General features: G+C 42.6%; 1 protein-coding gene across 1 annotated transcript in view; it reads left to right on the top strand.

The window, feature by feature from the left end:
* Positions 1-7,633: 7,633 nt before the first annotated feature.
* galnt16 (UDP-N-acetyl-alpha-D-galactosamine:polypeptide N-acetylgalactosaminyltransferase 16) overlaps positions 7,634-16,691 on the top strand; it is a 40,308-nt gene continuing 31,250 nt past the window's right edge. The window contains exon 1 of the mRNA XM_010751182.3: positions 7,634-8,044. Coding sequence (XP_010749484.2) covers positions 7,844-8,044 — 201 coding nt within the window. The 5' untranslated portion in view covers positions 7,634-7,843. The remainder of the gene's footprint in view (positions 8,045-16,691) is intronic.

Here is a 16,691-nt window from a genome sequence, read left to right as displayed (position 1 = left end):
TTTAAATTGATCTTGTTTCTGTGTTTCCCGTGAACGCTGCAGCCTGGTTGTTGATTTTCACAGTTTGAGGATTGTCGAAAATCTTTTTATTTCTATTTTTTGCTGAACTTATTCTTTGCTGACTCCGGCTTATACAATCACAGACTTAACTGTAACACACACACACACTCAGACAGCTGGCTGCCTGCTAAGCCACAGCAGGGTTGGAAGTGGAGTATTAATACCCGTTTCATAGAAAGGAAGAGCTTTGAGTCATAGCAAAATATATTTCCCTTGAAATCTAGCTCTGTGTTTCTTATGAAAAACGTCTTCGCAAGCATCTTTTTTTTTTAATCTTCTCATATGATTAAGTTCCCTGAGTTATTATGCTGATGTGTTGTTAGTAGGTGTGTGTGTGTGTGTGTGGAAACATTGTGGCTGGCTCCTAATCCCTGCTGTGCCTTGTGACAACACGGCCTTCAGTGGCTCCTGGTTGGCTCGCCTGTGGCAGTCCGGATGTGTTGTCCCTTATGGCGACAATAACCTAAATGCTTTTGTGAACTTTCAGACAAACACACAAGAAAACAGCGATTTTATCTCAGCTGCAAATATTTGTTGCGTGTGTGTGTCAGCTCAGGTGTGTGGGGTGTGTGTGTGTTTTAAAGCAGGACACAGACAGACGTAGACACCGTCAGGTTAGTGTACTTTCCTGTTCTGGATCCTGTTGCTCCACCCGGCTGGTACTTATGACTTGCATGAAACAAACCACAAAGATGCTTTGTTCCAGCAGACGTCTCCTCAGGGGGAAAAACGCTGTAAGCTGCCCGCGACGTGTCTGATTAAGAAAACAGTCGTACTTATTTATTTAGTCAACACAGCAACATAAAGAGAGAAGCCCGCTACTGTGAGATAATGTGATATTTGACTGTTTTATGCTGCAGACTGGACAAAAGTAGAACATGCAAACTCAGATTAAGTTCAGGAGTTTGGTATCACACATGTTCCATGTAAAGGTTGAATGTCAGATCTCAGTAGTTTAAATCTGTCCTGTTGATCAGCCTCAACAAACCAGCTTCCATCACCCAGAGATACTTCACTTGTGGCAGCAGCGCTCTGATCTGTCTGTCTGGTTAGACGTGAAGCTGCAGGAGCTTTGCTGAACATAGAGACTTGAAACAGAAACCGGTAGTCCGGTTCTGTCCAAAGCTGCCAACCCTCACTCATGGTCATGAGCTTTGGGTTATCTCAGAGTAGAGCTGCTGCTCCTTCACGTTTGAACGTATCCAGCTGAGCTGAGATGGTTCAACATCTGATCAGAATGCCCCACTGGGCACCTTCCTTTGGAGGGAACATCCAACTGGGAGGAGACCCCATGGCAGATCCAGAACCAGCTGGATGGACTACATAGCCCAACTAGCCTGGAAACGCCTTGGGATCCTCCAGGAGGAGCTGGAATGAGAGGAACATCTGGAGCATCCTGCCAAACCTGCTGCCACCTCGACCCGACCCCGGATAAGAGGAAGAAAATGGGATGGAGCTCGGCTATCACAGTTCATCCTCTTGGTACCATGAATATCTGCATCAGTGTTCCCTGCAGGCAGGCTGCTTCTACAGCGTCATTAAAAGTTGCCCAACATGTTTTTTTACGAGCTTTTCTCATGTTGGATGTAAAATCTGCTAATAAACAGCCAGAGGAGGTCTGAAGTGTAGTGAGGGGGAAAATAGAGTTCCATCAGGTACACAGTCGAGAGTTTCAGCAAATGCAGTTTTAGTTTTAAAGTTTCATGTTGTAAACAGAAGCAGTTCAAACTTACAAGCGTCGTACTCGAGACAGACTCGAAGGAAAAGTTTGACTTTTTCTTGGAAATGCATTTATTTACTTTAACGACATGTCGGATTATTAAACTGACTTTAAATATGGATCTGATTATCTTATCTTAGCATAGAGACTGTACATGTGGCTCAGTCTGAAGGTAACAGAACCTCTAAAGCTCAATAATTAACAAGATGCTGCTGCTCCAGAACAAGAACTTCTGGCATATAACCGACCATAAAACGACAGCTTCTGTTTTTTTACACTTTGGTTTCATACGTATAAAAAACAAACAAGCTATAGAAGCTCATTATGTTACATTGGACCGAGCAGACCGAGCTGCATCCCCATGTTTCCACTATGCAGCTTCAGATAAGACAGTGTCAATCTTCTCAGCAAGAAAGCATCCTCAGGTCATCTAAAATCCTAAGATCAATATTAAATTGTTACATAATTGTTGCATTGAAAAGATGCAGGTAAACACTGAGCATACAGAACATGAGGCCTAATTTAAATGGTCAGCATTCAGAGATGTGAAACGTTCCTGTTAACTCGTGACTCCTCACTGACGGAGGAAAAGTGGATTTGACTGCGAGTGACAGTGAAAACGTTTCGTCACGCGATGATCTCTGTGAGTCAGGGAACTACAAGACACGACATCAGTTTAACAGCTGCTGTCGCGGCGACGTCGAGTGTTTCACTCTCAGGAGATAAAAAGTCAAACTGAAGCTGCTGATTGGTCACAGTCGTCTTCTGGTCTGCAGTGAGGCAGCATGGGAAACCTGCGCTCAGTCCCTCCACATCAGGACAGATGAATTCCTGCTCACTGTGTGTGTGTGTGTCAGTGTGTGTGTCAGTGTGTGTGTCAGTGTGTGTGTGTGTGCGCTGACACTTGATGTTTGCATAACACACACACACACACACGCAATGCACACAAGAATGAACTTGTATGTCTCAGAGCTCGATGATCAGTGGTTACAGCCGCGAGGCGACTGGCTGAGTTTCCACTGTTATCACACTGGATTCCATAGAGGCTTACAGGACTGTGTGTGTGTGTGTGTGTGTGTGTGTGTGTGTGTGTGTGTGTGTGTGTGTGTGTGTATATTTACACTAAGACCTCTGTGTTTTTCTTTTCATCTTTCTTCAAGATGTATGTGCAAACATGAATAATGAGACCTGTGTGTGTGTTTGTGTGTGTGTGTGTATTTGTAATTGCATGTGTGTGTGTGTGAGAGAGTGTGTTATGTGTGTGTGTGTGTGTGTGTGTGTGTGTGTGTGGGTACTGGGATTCTCCATTTTGCCGTAGTTGTCTGAAATGCCAACAATCATTCTTGCCGGAACTAAATGGCTGGTGACGGTCTGCGGGAGAGTCTGCAGAAAACACACACACACACACACACACACACACACACACACACACACACACACACACACACACACTGACGTCTTACTTTCAGCATCTATAACACATAAACTCTTTCTATAAATTCCTGGATTTCCTTTGATGTCCTTGAAAACAAACAGGTCGAGTTGTTTTTTGCTCGAGGACGCAGCAGAGCGCTCACACACACTCGACAACTGTTTAACCCTTCATGTGCAAACACACTCTGCAACCATTCATCGTTTATTATCATTTATAATAATATTGGTGGATGAATCCTCTCAATCCACTTGACGTGCTCGGTTTTTAATATTTCCGTGTGTCCTCTTCAGGATGGATTGGTAACAGCTTCTGTGACACTTGAACGTTCGATCGACCCGTTTTCCGTCCCAGCTTATCCTCATCAGGGTCACAGAGGGCTGGAGGCTGGAGCCGGTCCCAGCTGGCACTGTGTGAGAGGCGGGGTACGCCCTTCATCACAGAGCTGCTTTAACTTTTCATCAGGTCAAACGTTTTTGATTTGTGCAATACTTTAGTTAATGATACACGAGCTGGCAAAATGTAGAACAGACGAGTCACTAACATCTCCTGTTGTCTTGTTAGAAAGTTGTAAACTCATGAGCCTTTATAAAATGACTTGTTAACATATTTAGAACTACAGAGTTTATCCCTCGTTATTAATAATTTAATATCATGTCTGATAAACAGACTATTAGTGACACAACACTCGGATCTTTTTTACAACCTTGTGAAGTTGTTTTTATTCTTGATCTTCTAATTTATGACCTGTTCTTCTGATGGACCTATGGAACAGCAGAACATGGTTTAATAACGTTCAAACATTGATAGTTTCACCTCTTAGTAAAGGCTGACTTACCATAAAAACCTTTTTCAGTATCTTATCATCTTCCAGCTTGTTGTGATTACTGTCCTGATTTTTGATCAAACACGACTCATGACAGAGCCGCGTTTTAGTCTCAGTTCCCACCCGTTATATTTAACTTTGGAAACTTTCCTTCTTTTTTTCACAGCAGACATGGGAATGTGAAGCTTTGTCTTTCCATGAGTCCCAGGAGAGGGATTGTTGACACTGGTGGTTGCCTGACCCTGCTGGAAACGCTGCATGCAGCAGCCTCATTTCCTCTCTGCACCCAGTAATCTTGACATAACCAAAGCAGTTTCGGGTCCAGAGGCTGTCAGTGTGCAGTATTCCCCAACGGATCTGCCAGCACCGACACCTCACCACGACTGCTGTGTGCTTCTATCCGTTCCTTGTCTGATTATGCACTATGACTTTTTCCTCCATGCTTTGGAGCGTCACTGTCTTCCCCAGAGATAACAGTGACAGCAGCGCCGTGAGAGGCGCAGCCCTGTCCGTACCAATGAAGACAAATATCTCGCAGCCTTGAGCCAGATGTGGCTCTGACCTCTGTGACCTTCCCTCTCCATGCACGAGATGGATGCGGGCCGATCTCATTGGCTGATGGCTCTCTCCGTGACAGGATTGAATGGAGGGAATAGCAGCTTACATGTATAATGAGATTAACCTCCAAGCGCCGGGCTTCAGAGACAGCAGACACAGTGATAGACCTCTGCCCGCAGCTCGTTACACTCTTTGATTCCTGCAGTGCTGATTCAATTAACCCCAGAAGAAAAGCGGCTCTTTTAAACAGATGACGGATTTGTTGTAATAAAATTCATCATTAGTTTCATTTCTGTTGCGTGGTGTTGCATTACTCTCGTCCCTGGAGACCACTGGTCAAATAAAGGCTGCGAAATGTCACATCGATATTTTATTTAGCAGCGAGGGAATCTTTCTAAAACATCAACAGTAAATGTCAGCTCCAATATATCCGTTAGTGTCCATATGCACATTCTGTTCTGCATTCTCACGTCCCATCCTGCTCAATATTTACAATATCACAGCTGACTGTACTTTCGCTTTCTTCTTCCCTTTATGATGCAACATGTTTTAATTTCATATGCAAAGACAGAAATCTGAGCTCAAAACACAACATGCTGTACTTGACCAAGCAGCAACCGCCGTGGCCGTGATGAAGTGAACTGCAGTTCCTCAAACGTCCACTTGAGGCTGGCTCCAGAAGTGAGTCAGTCTCCATAAGTCCCCATGTCCAAATGTCCAACTTCACAGCAGAAATAAACATGTTTACAGCCTGGTACAAAAAACAGTTTTGGTCTCTGTAGCTAATTTCCCCGTTCATGACAACTGTACTGAGGGTGAATTTATATACAACTCACCTGTTCACATTATATTAAGGCTTAAAGTTATGCAGGATTAAGAGCGTGGACGCTTTGATTGACATTTTTACATTAGCCTGGTGGTGGCAGAGGCAACGTGTATTTTGACGTATTAAAAACATAATTACTGTATATGATAAGTATTCTATATAGGAATAAATGTAGATGAGGCAGTTAAAGGGTTAAAGTCCTGAGTATATCACTCTGGGTTTTCTGTTATAAAATATGTACATAGGAGAAATAAAACCCCACGAGGTCCGTGCTGTTTTATCACATTATAACTGCCTCACAGATTGATGATGACATCACGGCGTACCGCGTACAGCTGCAGTTATTGATTCTCCCCCGCTGACCCCAGATCAGGTTTCTTTATGCTTTATGTTACTGATGAGGGAAAATTCCTGATTCCTGATGTTTGTGGTGGTGGACCCAGCTGTGTGTATGCCTCACACACACACACACACACACACACACACACACACACAGTATACTGCTGTTAGGTGGAGCTGGATGAGCTCATACTATGGGCTGTTTTTATGTTTCTTCTACCAGAGAAGGAATAAGATGAAAACATTCAGCCTCCTCAGCTCTGTTATGGCTCTGGGGTGTTTTTGCTGCTCTGTGCAGCGTTTAAAGGCCGTTATGGATTTTTTTGGAGATGGTTCCTCTCGGTCTAATGTATTCTGACATTTTTTCTTGCGCCTCTGATTTATTCGTGCGCTGAATAAGTCATAGTTGCAGAGGTCATCTGTGCAAATCCAGAATTAACTCAGGAGGAGTTGAATATTCATGATGCCGCTGTTCAAAGACTGCTGCTCTATTTTTTTTTTCTTTGTGATCGAGTCAGCTGCATTGCTTAATTTGCTCTGCGTGAGCTGCAGGCTCTTCATTTAAATGTTTCATTTAAAATGCATAGGCAGAATAATGAGTCTCCTCGTGCAGTCAGGATGCATGTGTTGCAGTAAAGGTGCAGATTGCATTTCTGAGGAAGCAGAGCTGGAAATGAAAGAGTCATTTCACTGAAATCATCGACTTATTTTCTAATTTACCTCTAATGTTTCACTTTAAATGTTTAATTGAACTCTTCACAGTGAGGCCTGAGGTTTGTTCAGGGAGAGTTTCTGGAAAGAAACGCTGCTGTTGAATTTTTAAGTCATTTTTTGAGAACATCGAGCACTAGAAATGAAATTTCCTCCACTCCACCTGTGAGTGCAGAAATCTTAGAAACAGACTGAAAAACTAAAACTGTGTGTGCATTTCACAGCAAGAAGGTTGCACGTTCTCCTTTATCCAAAGACATGAACAGGTTCATTGGAGACTCTAAATTGGCCGGAGGTGTCAGTGTGAGTGTGAATGTTCCCTGTGATGAACTGATGACCTGTCCACGCTGCACCCCGCCCTCGCCCTCACTCAGCTGGGATATGCTCAGCCACACTGTGACCCTGATGAAGATAAGTGGAGTGGTGACAGTGCCAACATCAGTCAACCTCCAAAGTCCTCCATCAATCAACAACCCTGATTTCTTTTTTATCCAAATGCAATAGCCACTGTGAATGCTGCCAAAAAATGATGTGCACAATGTTTTAATGTTTTACGTAATGGGTGTATGCTCCTTTTAGCATATTTAGTATTTATTTTGATTTTAGCACATGTTTAATTTTATTTATTTTAGTACATTTTAATGTCTCAGGTATCTTTATTCTTATTTATTCTAGTTATTTTAACACTTACTAGTCACTTTAATGCCAGGATTTTATTTATGTTGCACTGACTGACTAGAAGCACTTTCAACCTGTGACAGTGACAATAAAGATCTTTCTTCTTCTCCCACAGAATCATCTTCATCCATAATCTGCACCGACCCTAAACCTGTATCTGCATGCTGTTTGTTAGTCAGCTGCATGCAGACACACAGGGCGGTTTGTGTTTTAAAGGGAAGCTCCAGTGACACACAGACAGATGAAGACATGACATGTCTCTGTCCTCCTGTCCTCCTGTCCTCTCAGCTGTCTCCTCCTCATCTGCACATATGTGTGAATTCAGGAGCTCAGCTGCTGGATGCAGATTACACATCCTCTCCTCAGCGGATGGATAATGTGTGAGTGTGAACGTGTGTGTGTTTAAGTGTGTGTGTGTGTGTGTGTGTGTGTGTGTGTGTGTGTGTGTGTGTGTGTGTGTGTGTGTGTGTGTGTGTGTGTAGGGGGATGATATGACTCGGCGCTAGGACCGTGGCTCTGTCAGTGCGCAAATCCCAGCAGAGAGGCAGCGCTCCGGCAGAGGAGAGGCTGATAGCGGCTGTCTGTCTGCGCTGCGACTCAACCCATCACCGGCGGTGAGGCTGCACCTTCTGCCGAGGACGTGGACCTGAACCAGCCGGGCTCCCCTTCCGGAGCCCTCCATATGGGCTCACCATGCGCAGGATACGGGCCAACGCCATCGCGATTCTGACCGTTGCGTGGATCCTGGGGACGTTTTATTACCTGTGGCAGGACAACAAACCCCAGTCGTCGCCTTCGTCGTCGGCGTCGCAGACCCGCGGCAGGGGCCATGGGCAGAAGGTGGTCTCCGGTCGGCTGGAGATCCACCGGGACGACCGGACCATCCCGCTGATAGTGAGTGAACTGTGGGGGGGATAAAGGGAGAGAGAGAGAGCGGCGCTGCGCACGGCGCCGAGCTGCAGGAGAGTGTGTGCTGCATGTTGATGTGCATGTGTTTGATAAACCTGAGGCTGAGGATGGTGGTGGAGGTGTTGGAGATGATGCACAGCTGGGGCATTACAAACCATCACCAACCTGCTCCATCGTTATTCTGCAGGCTGGCAGCAGCCTGTCGGTGTTTTCCAGCCCGTGAGAACCTCCGGTGCACGTAAGAGGCTTTCCATAAGTCCCGTGCGTCGTGCGCAAACGCCTTGTGAAGCATTTCTTGGATTTGCACATGTGAGGTGAGAACACGGGCTCGGACAGCGCAGGACGCATCCTGTCAGCACCTCAGGCTGGTATTAAGAAATCATGTCAGGCAGCTCAGGTCTGTATCCGCCTGTTGGTGCCTGCGCCTGGATGGGTGGAGGAGGTGGAAATAACCTCTGGTGTAAGTGTAGGTGTGGTGGTCGCCAACCTCTCCGTGTTGCAACACAGCGTATATACAGAGTGTGAACGGTGCATGCTGGGACTGTGGCTGGGTCCATGCCAGCTCAGATTAGGAGATGTGGTGTGTTTGGCTGCAGGGTTTTTTTCTTCTGATGCATTAAAGTGTAAAGAAATACACAAAGACTTGTAGCCTGAACAGAGGTGAAGAGCAGCCGTGCTGCAGGAGCATCGATTAGTCACACAGACAAATATTTGATCATCAGTGAGTCATTGATCAAACCAATCCAGCCTGTGAGGAAACAACAGAAACATGTGACATAATCTGAATATCACATTTTTAATTGCATAACCTTGGAGCCTGATTGTAAACTAGAGCTGCAGCTAAAGATTCTCACATCATCAATTCATCTGCTGATTATTTTCTTGATTCATTATTTCATCTACAAACTGTTAAAAATGTCTGTTATGATGTCTCATCAGTTTATCGTCAAATATGACAAACAAAACATCAAATCTTCACATTTGTGAGGCTTCAATCAGTGTATGATTGTTAATTTTGGACAAAAATTAAATTAAATCAATGACTTGTGGTTTTATTTGATTATTAATAAGTTGCCGGCTCATTTTTCTGTCAGTTGATGTCGTAGCTCGAGATTAAAGGTCCAGTGTGTGAGATTTATGGAGTATTTATTGTCAGGAATGGAATATAATATAATACTCATTAGTGTGTTTTCATTAGTGAACTCTTTATATCTACAGAGGGAGCAGGTCCTCTTCCATGGAGAGGTGTGGCTGAGTATTCACTTGGTTGCAATCTGCAGCTTCACTGCTAGGTGGCACTAAATCCTTCACATGTGACCCTTTAAACACTTATTTGACCTTTTGAATCCTCCCTGATAAAAATCTGTGCGATCACGTGAGTCTGATCCAGGTAGATTTTCTCTGTCGAACACGTCCTGCTGCTTAAATAAGTGAAACATGTCATACTGTACTTTTAGGAGACTGTTGAGGAAACACAGCCCGCTGGAGCCTCTTTCACATTTTTACTACACCAATAAAATCTTCTCAGCTGTGTCCGAGGATGAGTGCCAACATGTCAGGATGTCTCACTCTGAGGAGCACGGACATTTAAACAATGCTGAGGAAACTGAGCTCAGATGATCCGATCATCATGTGGAAGCACTTTGAATAATCGCAGCGTCTGATTGGACTGAAGCCGTCTCTGCTGTGCTGGACTGCAGGTGAAGCACAAACAGACTTCTAATCAGATCGTTCTTTGAACAGTAAACTCTGAATCTTTCCAGCTCCAGCTCCTTTTTCTTTTTTTCCCTCGTTCGCAGTCTTTGATTTGCTCAGCCGGGTCGTTCACCTTTGTCACCAAACTGAGATTTTCTCTGGAGTTTGTTCTCGTAATCTGACCTGCAGCTCGCGGCTGCCAGCTCCACACTCCAACAGCCAGACCAGGCCGGACACTGAAGGGCTCTTTCTTTCTTTCTTTCTTTCTTTCTTTCTTTCTTTCTTTCTTTGACTTTGGACTTTATTTCTGCATTTTTCTTTCTGTATATATATATATATCTTTCCATCTTCCTACCTTCCTTCTCCTTGTTTGTTTGTTTGTTTCTTCATTGCTTTTATTTCCCCTTTCCTCTCTCCTCCCTTCCTCCACCTTCTTTCTTTCTTTAATCCTCCCCTGAGTTTATTTTTCCTTCCTTATCCTCCTTTCCTTCCTTCTGCCCATCCTTTGTTTGTTTCTTTCTTTAATCCTTTAGATTGTATTTCCTCTGTCTGCCTCTTTTGTCTTCACATCCCTCTTTGTCTTTCCATCTTCCTACCTTTCCTCCTTCCCTTCCTTGTTTCTTCATTGTTTTTGTTTTATCCTCCCTCATTCTTTCCCTTTTCTTCTGTCCTCCCTTCCTTCCCTCATTTCTTTCTTTCCTTCTACAGTCCTGGTCACTTTCTTCTTTCTCTCCTTCCTTCATTAATCCTAATGTCCCTCCCTCCTTCCTTTACTTTTTCTTTTCTGTCCTTTATTTCCTAGTTTTATTTCCTCTTTCCTTCTCTCCATCTGGTTACACTCAATCTTCTTCATTTCATCCTTCTGTCCTTCCAGTTTCCTTCTTGCTCCTCTACTCTCCGTTCTTCCTTCCTTTATGTCTGTATTTCATCCTCTGTCCGTCTTTCTTTCCTCAGGATGACAGAGACACTCCTTCATTATTTCCTTTCTCTGTTTCTTCCTCGTCATTGCTTCCTTTCTTTTATTGTCGTGTCCCTCCCTTCCTTCCTCCTCTCTTTCGTTTTCCCCTTCATTGCTTTCCTCATGTCCCTCCTTCCCTCCTCTCTCTGTCTTTTCCCATAAGTCCGTTCATTAGTAACATTTGATTCACTAATGACATCATTTGTGAAAACCGTTTGCGCTGGCTCCGTTTTTTCTCTTTATTTCCTCTGTTGAGTGGTTGAATTTCCCAGCACCACCACTGTGTGTGTGTGTGTGTGTGTGTGTGTGTGTGTGTCTGTGACATGTTGTGGACAAAGATCCACGTCCAGCTGATCAGCTCGTCTTCGTGTTGCCACAGATTCAAACTTATGGACGTATCTTTAGTTTAATATTCAGATTCAGGCTGTGGCTGCTGGTGTAAACATTTCACGAGAGCGCTGGGTTTAAATGTGCCATTAATGTCTGAGTGAGGATTAGTTACATTTTCCATTACAGTAATAATATATACACAATATGTAGGTATGAAACCTCCACCAGTGAGGAAACATTTGCTGACTTTCTGCTTCCAAACATCTTCGATTATTGTGATTTAAGCTTTTAAGCTTCTTGATTTCATCTTGCAAATATATATTTATCTGGCATCGTGTCCTCATGTGCATCAGTAACAGCAGCACAATGTGAGCTAAAGGTTGAAGGTGCAGTGTGTCAGATTTACTCTATTTATAGAACGTGGCAGAAATGTAATATAAATGTAAAATAATATTTGTAACTCAGAAGTGTGATGTTTTTGTTACCTCATACTGTCATCGTTACATTACAACAGATATGGAGGAGGGACAATAAATAGAAATACAAACATAAGTTAATAAAAATGTTTCTTTTGAATTATTATAGACTAAATGATGAAGTAGCTCTCTGATAGATGAAACCATGATGATAATTACTGATGGAGAAATGAAGCTTAATATTTTTATTTCTTGAAACAGTCTGAGGAAAGAAGACGACACATGCACAGTGAGAGACGCTGGTGTGGTATTACAGAGTGCAGTAAGAGAAAGCTGTCTGTCTGTCTGTCTGTCTGTGTGTCTGTCTGTCTGTCTGTCTGTCTGTCTGTCTGTAATCGTGCAAGTGGAGGAAACAGTGACGTAGTACACACCTGGCAGAGACAAGAAAGGTGACATGCAGAATAATGTCAGATCTGAGATCAGGTTGAATCGCTTTGTCTGACATACGTCATTGTGAAGTTTAGTGGAAGGAAGCAGTGAAAGGTTTTTTTATTTCCCCTAAAGCAGCTTTAAGTTTGTTCTGTTTTGTTCACACTCCTAACTTCAGCCTGACATTTTATTTGGTATCTTTGGAAACTAAAGTTTTGAGGGTTTGAACAAATTTTAAATAGCATCAGAATCAGATTTATTGCCAAGTAGGTTTGCACTTACACGGAATTTGACTTGGTGTAGACGGTGCAGAATAAACATTAAGTAAGTAAAAAATATAAACGATATAAATATATATACCACATCTTCTAAAAAACTAAAGCGCTGTCAAGTATATGAGAGTGAGAGTTCACAGAATATTTCTAAATGTGCACGTCTGGGTGAGTCTGGATTAAAGGGAAACAGGCCAGGCCTTAAAAATAAAATATGCAATAAACATGCAAGGTAATATTTTTTTGAGTGGTTAAAAGCCGGTTGCAGCGTTTTGGACTGACTGTAGGCTCTGCACTTGATTCTGACTGACTCTGTACAGTAAAAGCTTCTTCAGATCTGTGGCTGGAATGATTTAGATGTTTCTCAAATGATGAAAACACAAAATACACAAAGATTTCTGGCTGACGAGCATAAGTTGTTAGTTCACTTCAGTTTGCCATGTCAGATGTTGTACGTCGGTTTAACTGGAGGAAAGTGTCTGACATCAAGTATTTTATTTCAGCCAGGGCTTCATTTACTTTATTTAACTGACCCACTGACAGGTGAGGAGGTTTAACAACAACAACATACAATGTACATGAAATCTGTTTGTGTCAGCCGAACAAAAAGACTGAAAAACTTGATAAATAAAGTGTGCACTTGTACTTTAAACTTAACTTTGTCCTGACATGTTTAGTCTGTCTCTGGCTGATAATTAGTAAAAATGTGTTTTCAGTGGAAACCAGCTGGAATGTCAAAACAGAACAAAGTAGCATCCTGTTGGATGACGTGTAAATAAATCTCGAGCAGGACTCAAACTCACCACGTCACCACGGCGTGATACATACTCTGCGCGTCCTCTGTGGGACGCTGTCATCTCCAAACCAATCAGGCGCGTCTTGATTTGTATCTGATTCTGTCGAGTCTCCTAACTCAGCTTGAAAAAGCCAGCAGACGTGTTCATCTTCCAGACGAGCTTCATATTTAATTCAGTGGGCCGAGCCTCTGAGAGCCTTCTGTTATTTCTGTCTTATTATCCTCGGAGCACCATTTTCTGTAGTCTTTAAATTCAGCCGTGATGATACTTTGTGGATTACAGGGAGATACAAGCTTTTTGAAAGAGGCTGTGAATAGCAGTGAAATCTCTTTGAGTAGTTACTGTGGAAGAATCACGGTTCTTATCAAACATGATCATTGTTTTTAAGGGTTCATCTTCTGGTTCATCGCTGTGGTCTCCGTTAGAAAAGATAAAGCCGGTGATAAAAACAGGCCTGCAGCTCCAGCTGATGACACACACGTAGGTTCATGGAGTTAAAGCTTATGAAATGAGCTGTATCCTTGGTAATTAAAACATTATAATTAACCATTTTAAGCATGCAGAAGAGTAATGTAATTAGGCATCTCTCTAGGTCTAATTACTAATTAGATGCAGAGAGGATAAAAGTTGTATTTCTTAATTACAGTCGTGGAGATGCTCTGGAAGTGAGCGTGAGTTTTACAGACGATGTGATGGACAGATCAGGTCGACACGCTTCGATACCTTCACATGTTTTGACTGATGTCAAGGACTAAGAAGGACTTCTGTATTTATAAATGCACGTGCAGACTGAAGGAAGAAAGTGTGATCGATGCGTCAGTTAATTAAAAAGCTGCACAGGAACAACTCTTTTCTTTTAGACAGACATAAATAAAGTTCAGTAAAATAAAGTCATTTTATTTATAATAACTTTCTAAAACTGCTGCATTTGTTTAATGAGACTTTTCTTCTGCAGTCTGACGAACATCAACTGTTAATTAATGAGATCGGTTCTCCCGCAACTGAAGATTGTTGTTTTAATTAATGTTGATAAAGATATCCCAGAACAAATGATCTGCAGCAGTCGTCATTTCTGAAGTTAAAGTTTAAAGGTTAAAAACATTGACTGATGATTCACCACAGACAATGAGCTAAACTAACTGAACATCATTTTTAAAGGTTCAGTTGTACCGGTGCTCTCATATTCAGTGTATCACAGCAGGGACCGCTTCCTGTGGCAGAGGTTGTGTCTGTCTGCAAGTTAAAGTGTTGAAAATATTCTAAATATAGTGCAGACTTAGACTGATATACTTTTTTAGGTTGCCGAGGTGTCTGGGGAATGTGCCAGCAGCCCCTGTGACACACTGACTATAGATACGCCTCTGCAACATACAACTCCTTTCTAATCCGATTTGTGGTGCATGAGGCGATGTCAGTTTTTTATGAGCTCTTCACAAATTGGGAACATCTGTTTCTAATTCTGAGAAATGAAGCCAACACAGGAAGTGCCAAAAACTGCAGTCCAGAAGTGAGTCAGTCTCCATAAGTCCCCATGTGTCAAAGCAGAAATAACCTGTTTACAGCCTGGTACAAAAAACAGTTTTGGTCTCTGTAGCTAATTTCCCCGTTCATGACAACTGTACTGAGGGTGAATTTATATACAACTCACTGTTCACATTATATTAAGGCTTAAATTATGTGAATGTCTGATTTCCGTCTCTTTCAGCTGTTTTTGGTCTCCAGCAGCTCCTCAGGGAAACTTCTGGCTCTTTATCTGCTAAGTGCTCGCCTGTGTTCATGAGCTCTCTCTGGTGCTGTGCAGGTTTTTGAAGGAACACGTTTGTGTGTGAATCCTGAAGCATTCACCGCCGCTGCTCCACAGAGACTGAAATGAGGTCGCTCTCACTGGACCTGGTCGGGAGCTGTTTCTAAATCCACCGGATACAGCGACCTTTATAAAGCTGCACACAGCAGAGCCCATTCTCTCTCTTTCATTTCTCCTTCCTCGTCATCATCCATCATGGTGACTCTTTGATGGAGGCTACTCCCATTGCTTCCATGTTTCACTGGCCGTTTAAAGCTCCCGCTCAGAGCGTTGCAGCCCCTCGCGGGGGAAGCCCCTTAATTACTGGGATTTATGTTCTGATTGATGAGTGCCGTCCCATTTTGCCGTATTAACACTGACACAGTGACCTGAATATGAAAAGTAGCATTTACATTTGGCTGATACTTCTTTCAGAAGACGATGACGAAGGTTTAATTCTCAGATGAAGGCAGGATTGAAATGCAGCAGCGACTCTTTCAGACTTCTCGACGATCTGAATATAGAAGTAGAACAAGAGGTTGATCTGGGCTGCGAGGCTTGGAGGTGGAGCAAGTTGTCCATTAATTCAGGTTGGTTTGATCAGAGTGTCCTTGAGCAAGACACTGAAAGAACTGAACTTCTTACAATGGCCAGACATTTGTGTATTTCAAGCACTTTGTACACTAAGAAGCTCTGTTATCTGTGAGTCCACTTACAGTTTGTTATGGATATTCTATCCTTTGGGTACACGGGGCCGTGCATGGGCCTTGGAGTCACAGACAGTGGGCACAAGTCAGATAGAGAAGACGCTGTTTGGAGTGCAGGAGCAGTGCAGGTGTCGACCAGGGTCAGAAAACTCAGTGTTGGCCTCCCAGACATAATAGATAGCTAACTGTCTCCAGACGAGAATAATAAAGAATAAATATCACAGCAGAAGTCATCAGAGGCCCTGAATACTTTCTCCCCTCCTGACCTGCTGCCACTGATTTACGAACACAGTTAATCAATAATTAACTTTTAATTGAATTGCTTGCATCAAATAACCCAAACTGCCCTTTATACCTGTTATGTGTGGCATATGAGGAGATGAGAAATCTATATCAGACTGATGGGCAGTGTTATAATATAGTTAGTTGTCATGAACGGGATAGAGATCTAAACTCTACAATCCAAACCCCCCCAAAATTTATATTTAAATGAGAGAAAACAAAGAAAAGCAAAGAAATATCTGATTTTAAAGAGCTGGAACCAGAAAATGTTAAAATAACTTTAAATCGTTTCATCAGCACGTTGAAAAAAAACAACAAAAAACCCAACTCAGGTCCACTTACTGGCTTTTTTCAGGACTTTCAACCAGATCACAGAGTTTAACAAACAAAAACAATAAATGGGAAAAAAAAGAAAGCTGATTTCACTATTTTTATAGATCAAACTTTAATAAAATCATAATATCATAATATAATCAAGAGATTAACCATGTCCTAACCAGTTGTTATAATATAAATCTGTGTAAACCTCCATCTCATGGACAAAAAAGGTCCTTAAAGAGTTCATAAAATGGAAATTTGGAAATGCTCCATTTTCTGAGGAAGTGATAGACGCTCCAGAACAGCTGCTCGTCCTTGTGGAGACATAGTTTCATAAACGACTGTGTCCAAGATTAGAATGAACGTTCATCTTCAAACATCACGAACAACCTTTCTGTCTCTGCCTCATTTAAACGTCTGCTTTTGTATATTTACACTGAGACAACGGTTAAAACGTCCCACACGTCTCCTTCATGAGGATGTTTCGTGGTTGTGGCATGCAGCCATTCTGTGATCATATTATTATTTTGTTCTGCTGCTGACAGACTGATGGCAGTGAAGGTGAGTGCTGATGCTGTGTTTGCCTCTGTGCGTGTTAATCCCTCAGCCGTCTTGAATCACTTCTTCTGTCTTTGACTTGTCGTC

Source organism: Larimichthys crocea, chromosome XXIV (genome assembly GCF_000972845.2).
Source record: "Larimichthys crocea isolate SSNF chromosome XXIV, L_crocea_2.0, whole genome shotgun sequence".
Classification (NCBI taxonomy): domain Eukaryota; kingdom Metazoa; phylum Chordata; class Actinopteri; family Sciaenidae; genus Larimichthys; species Larimichthys crocea.
The sequence above is the reverse complement of the archived record's forward strand: the minus strand, read 5'-3'. Positions and strand labels throughout refer to the sequence as shown.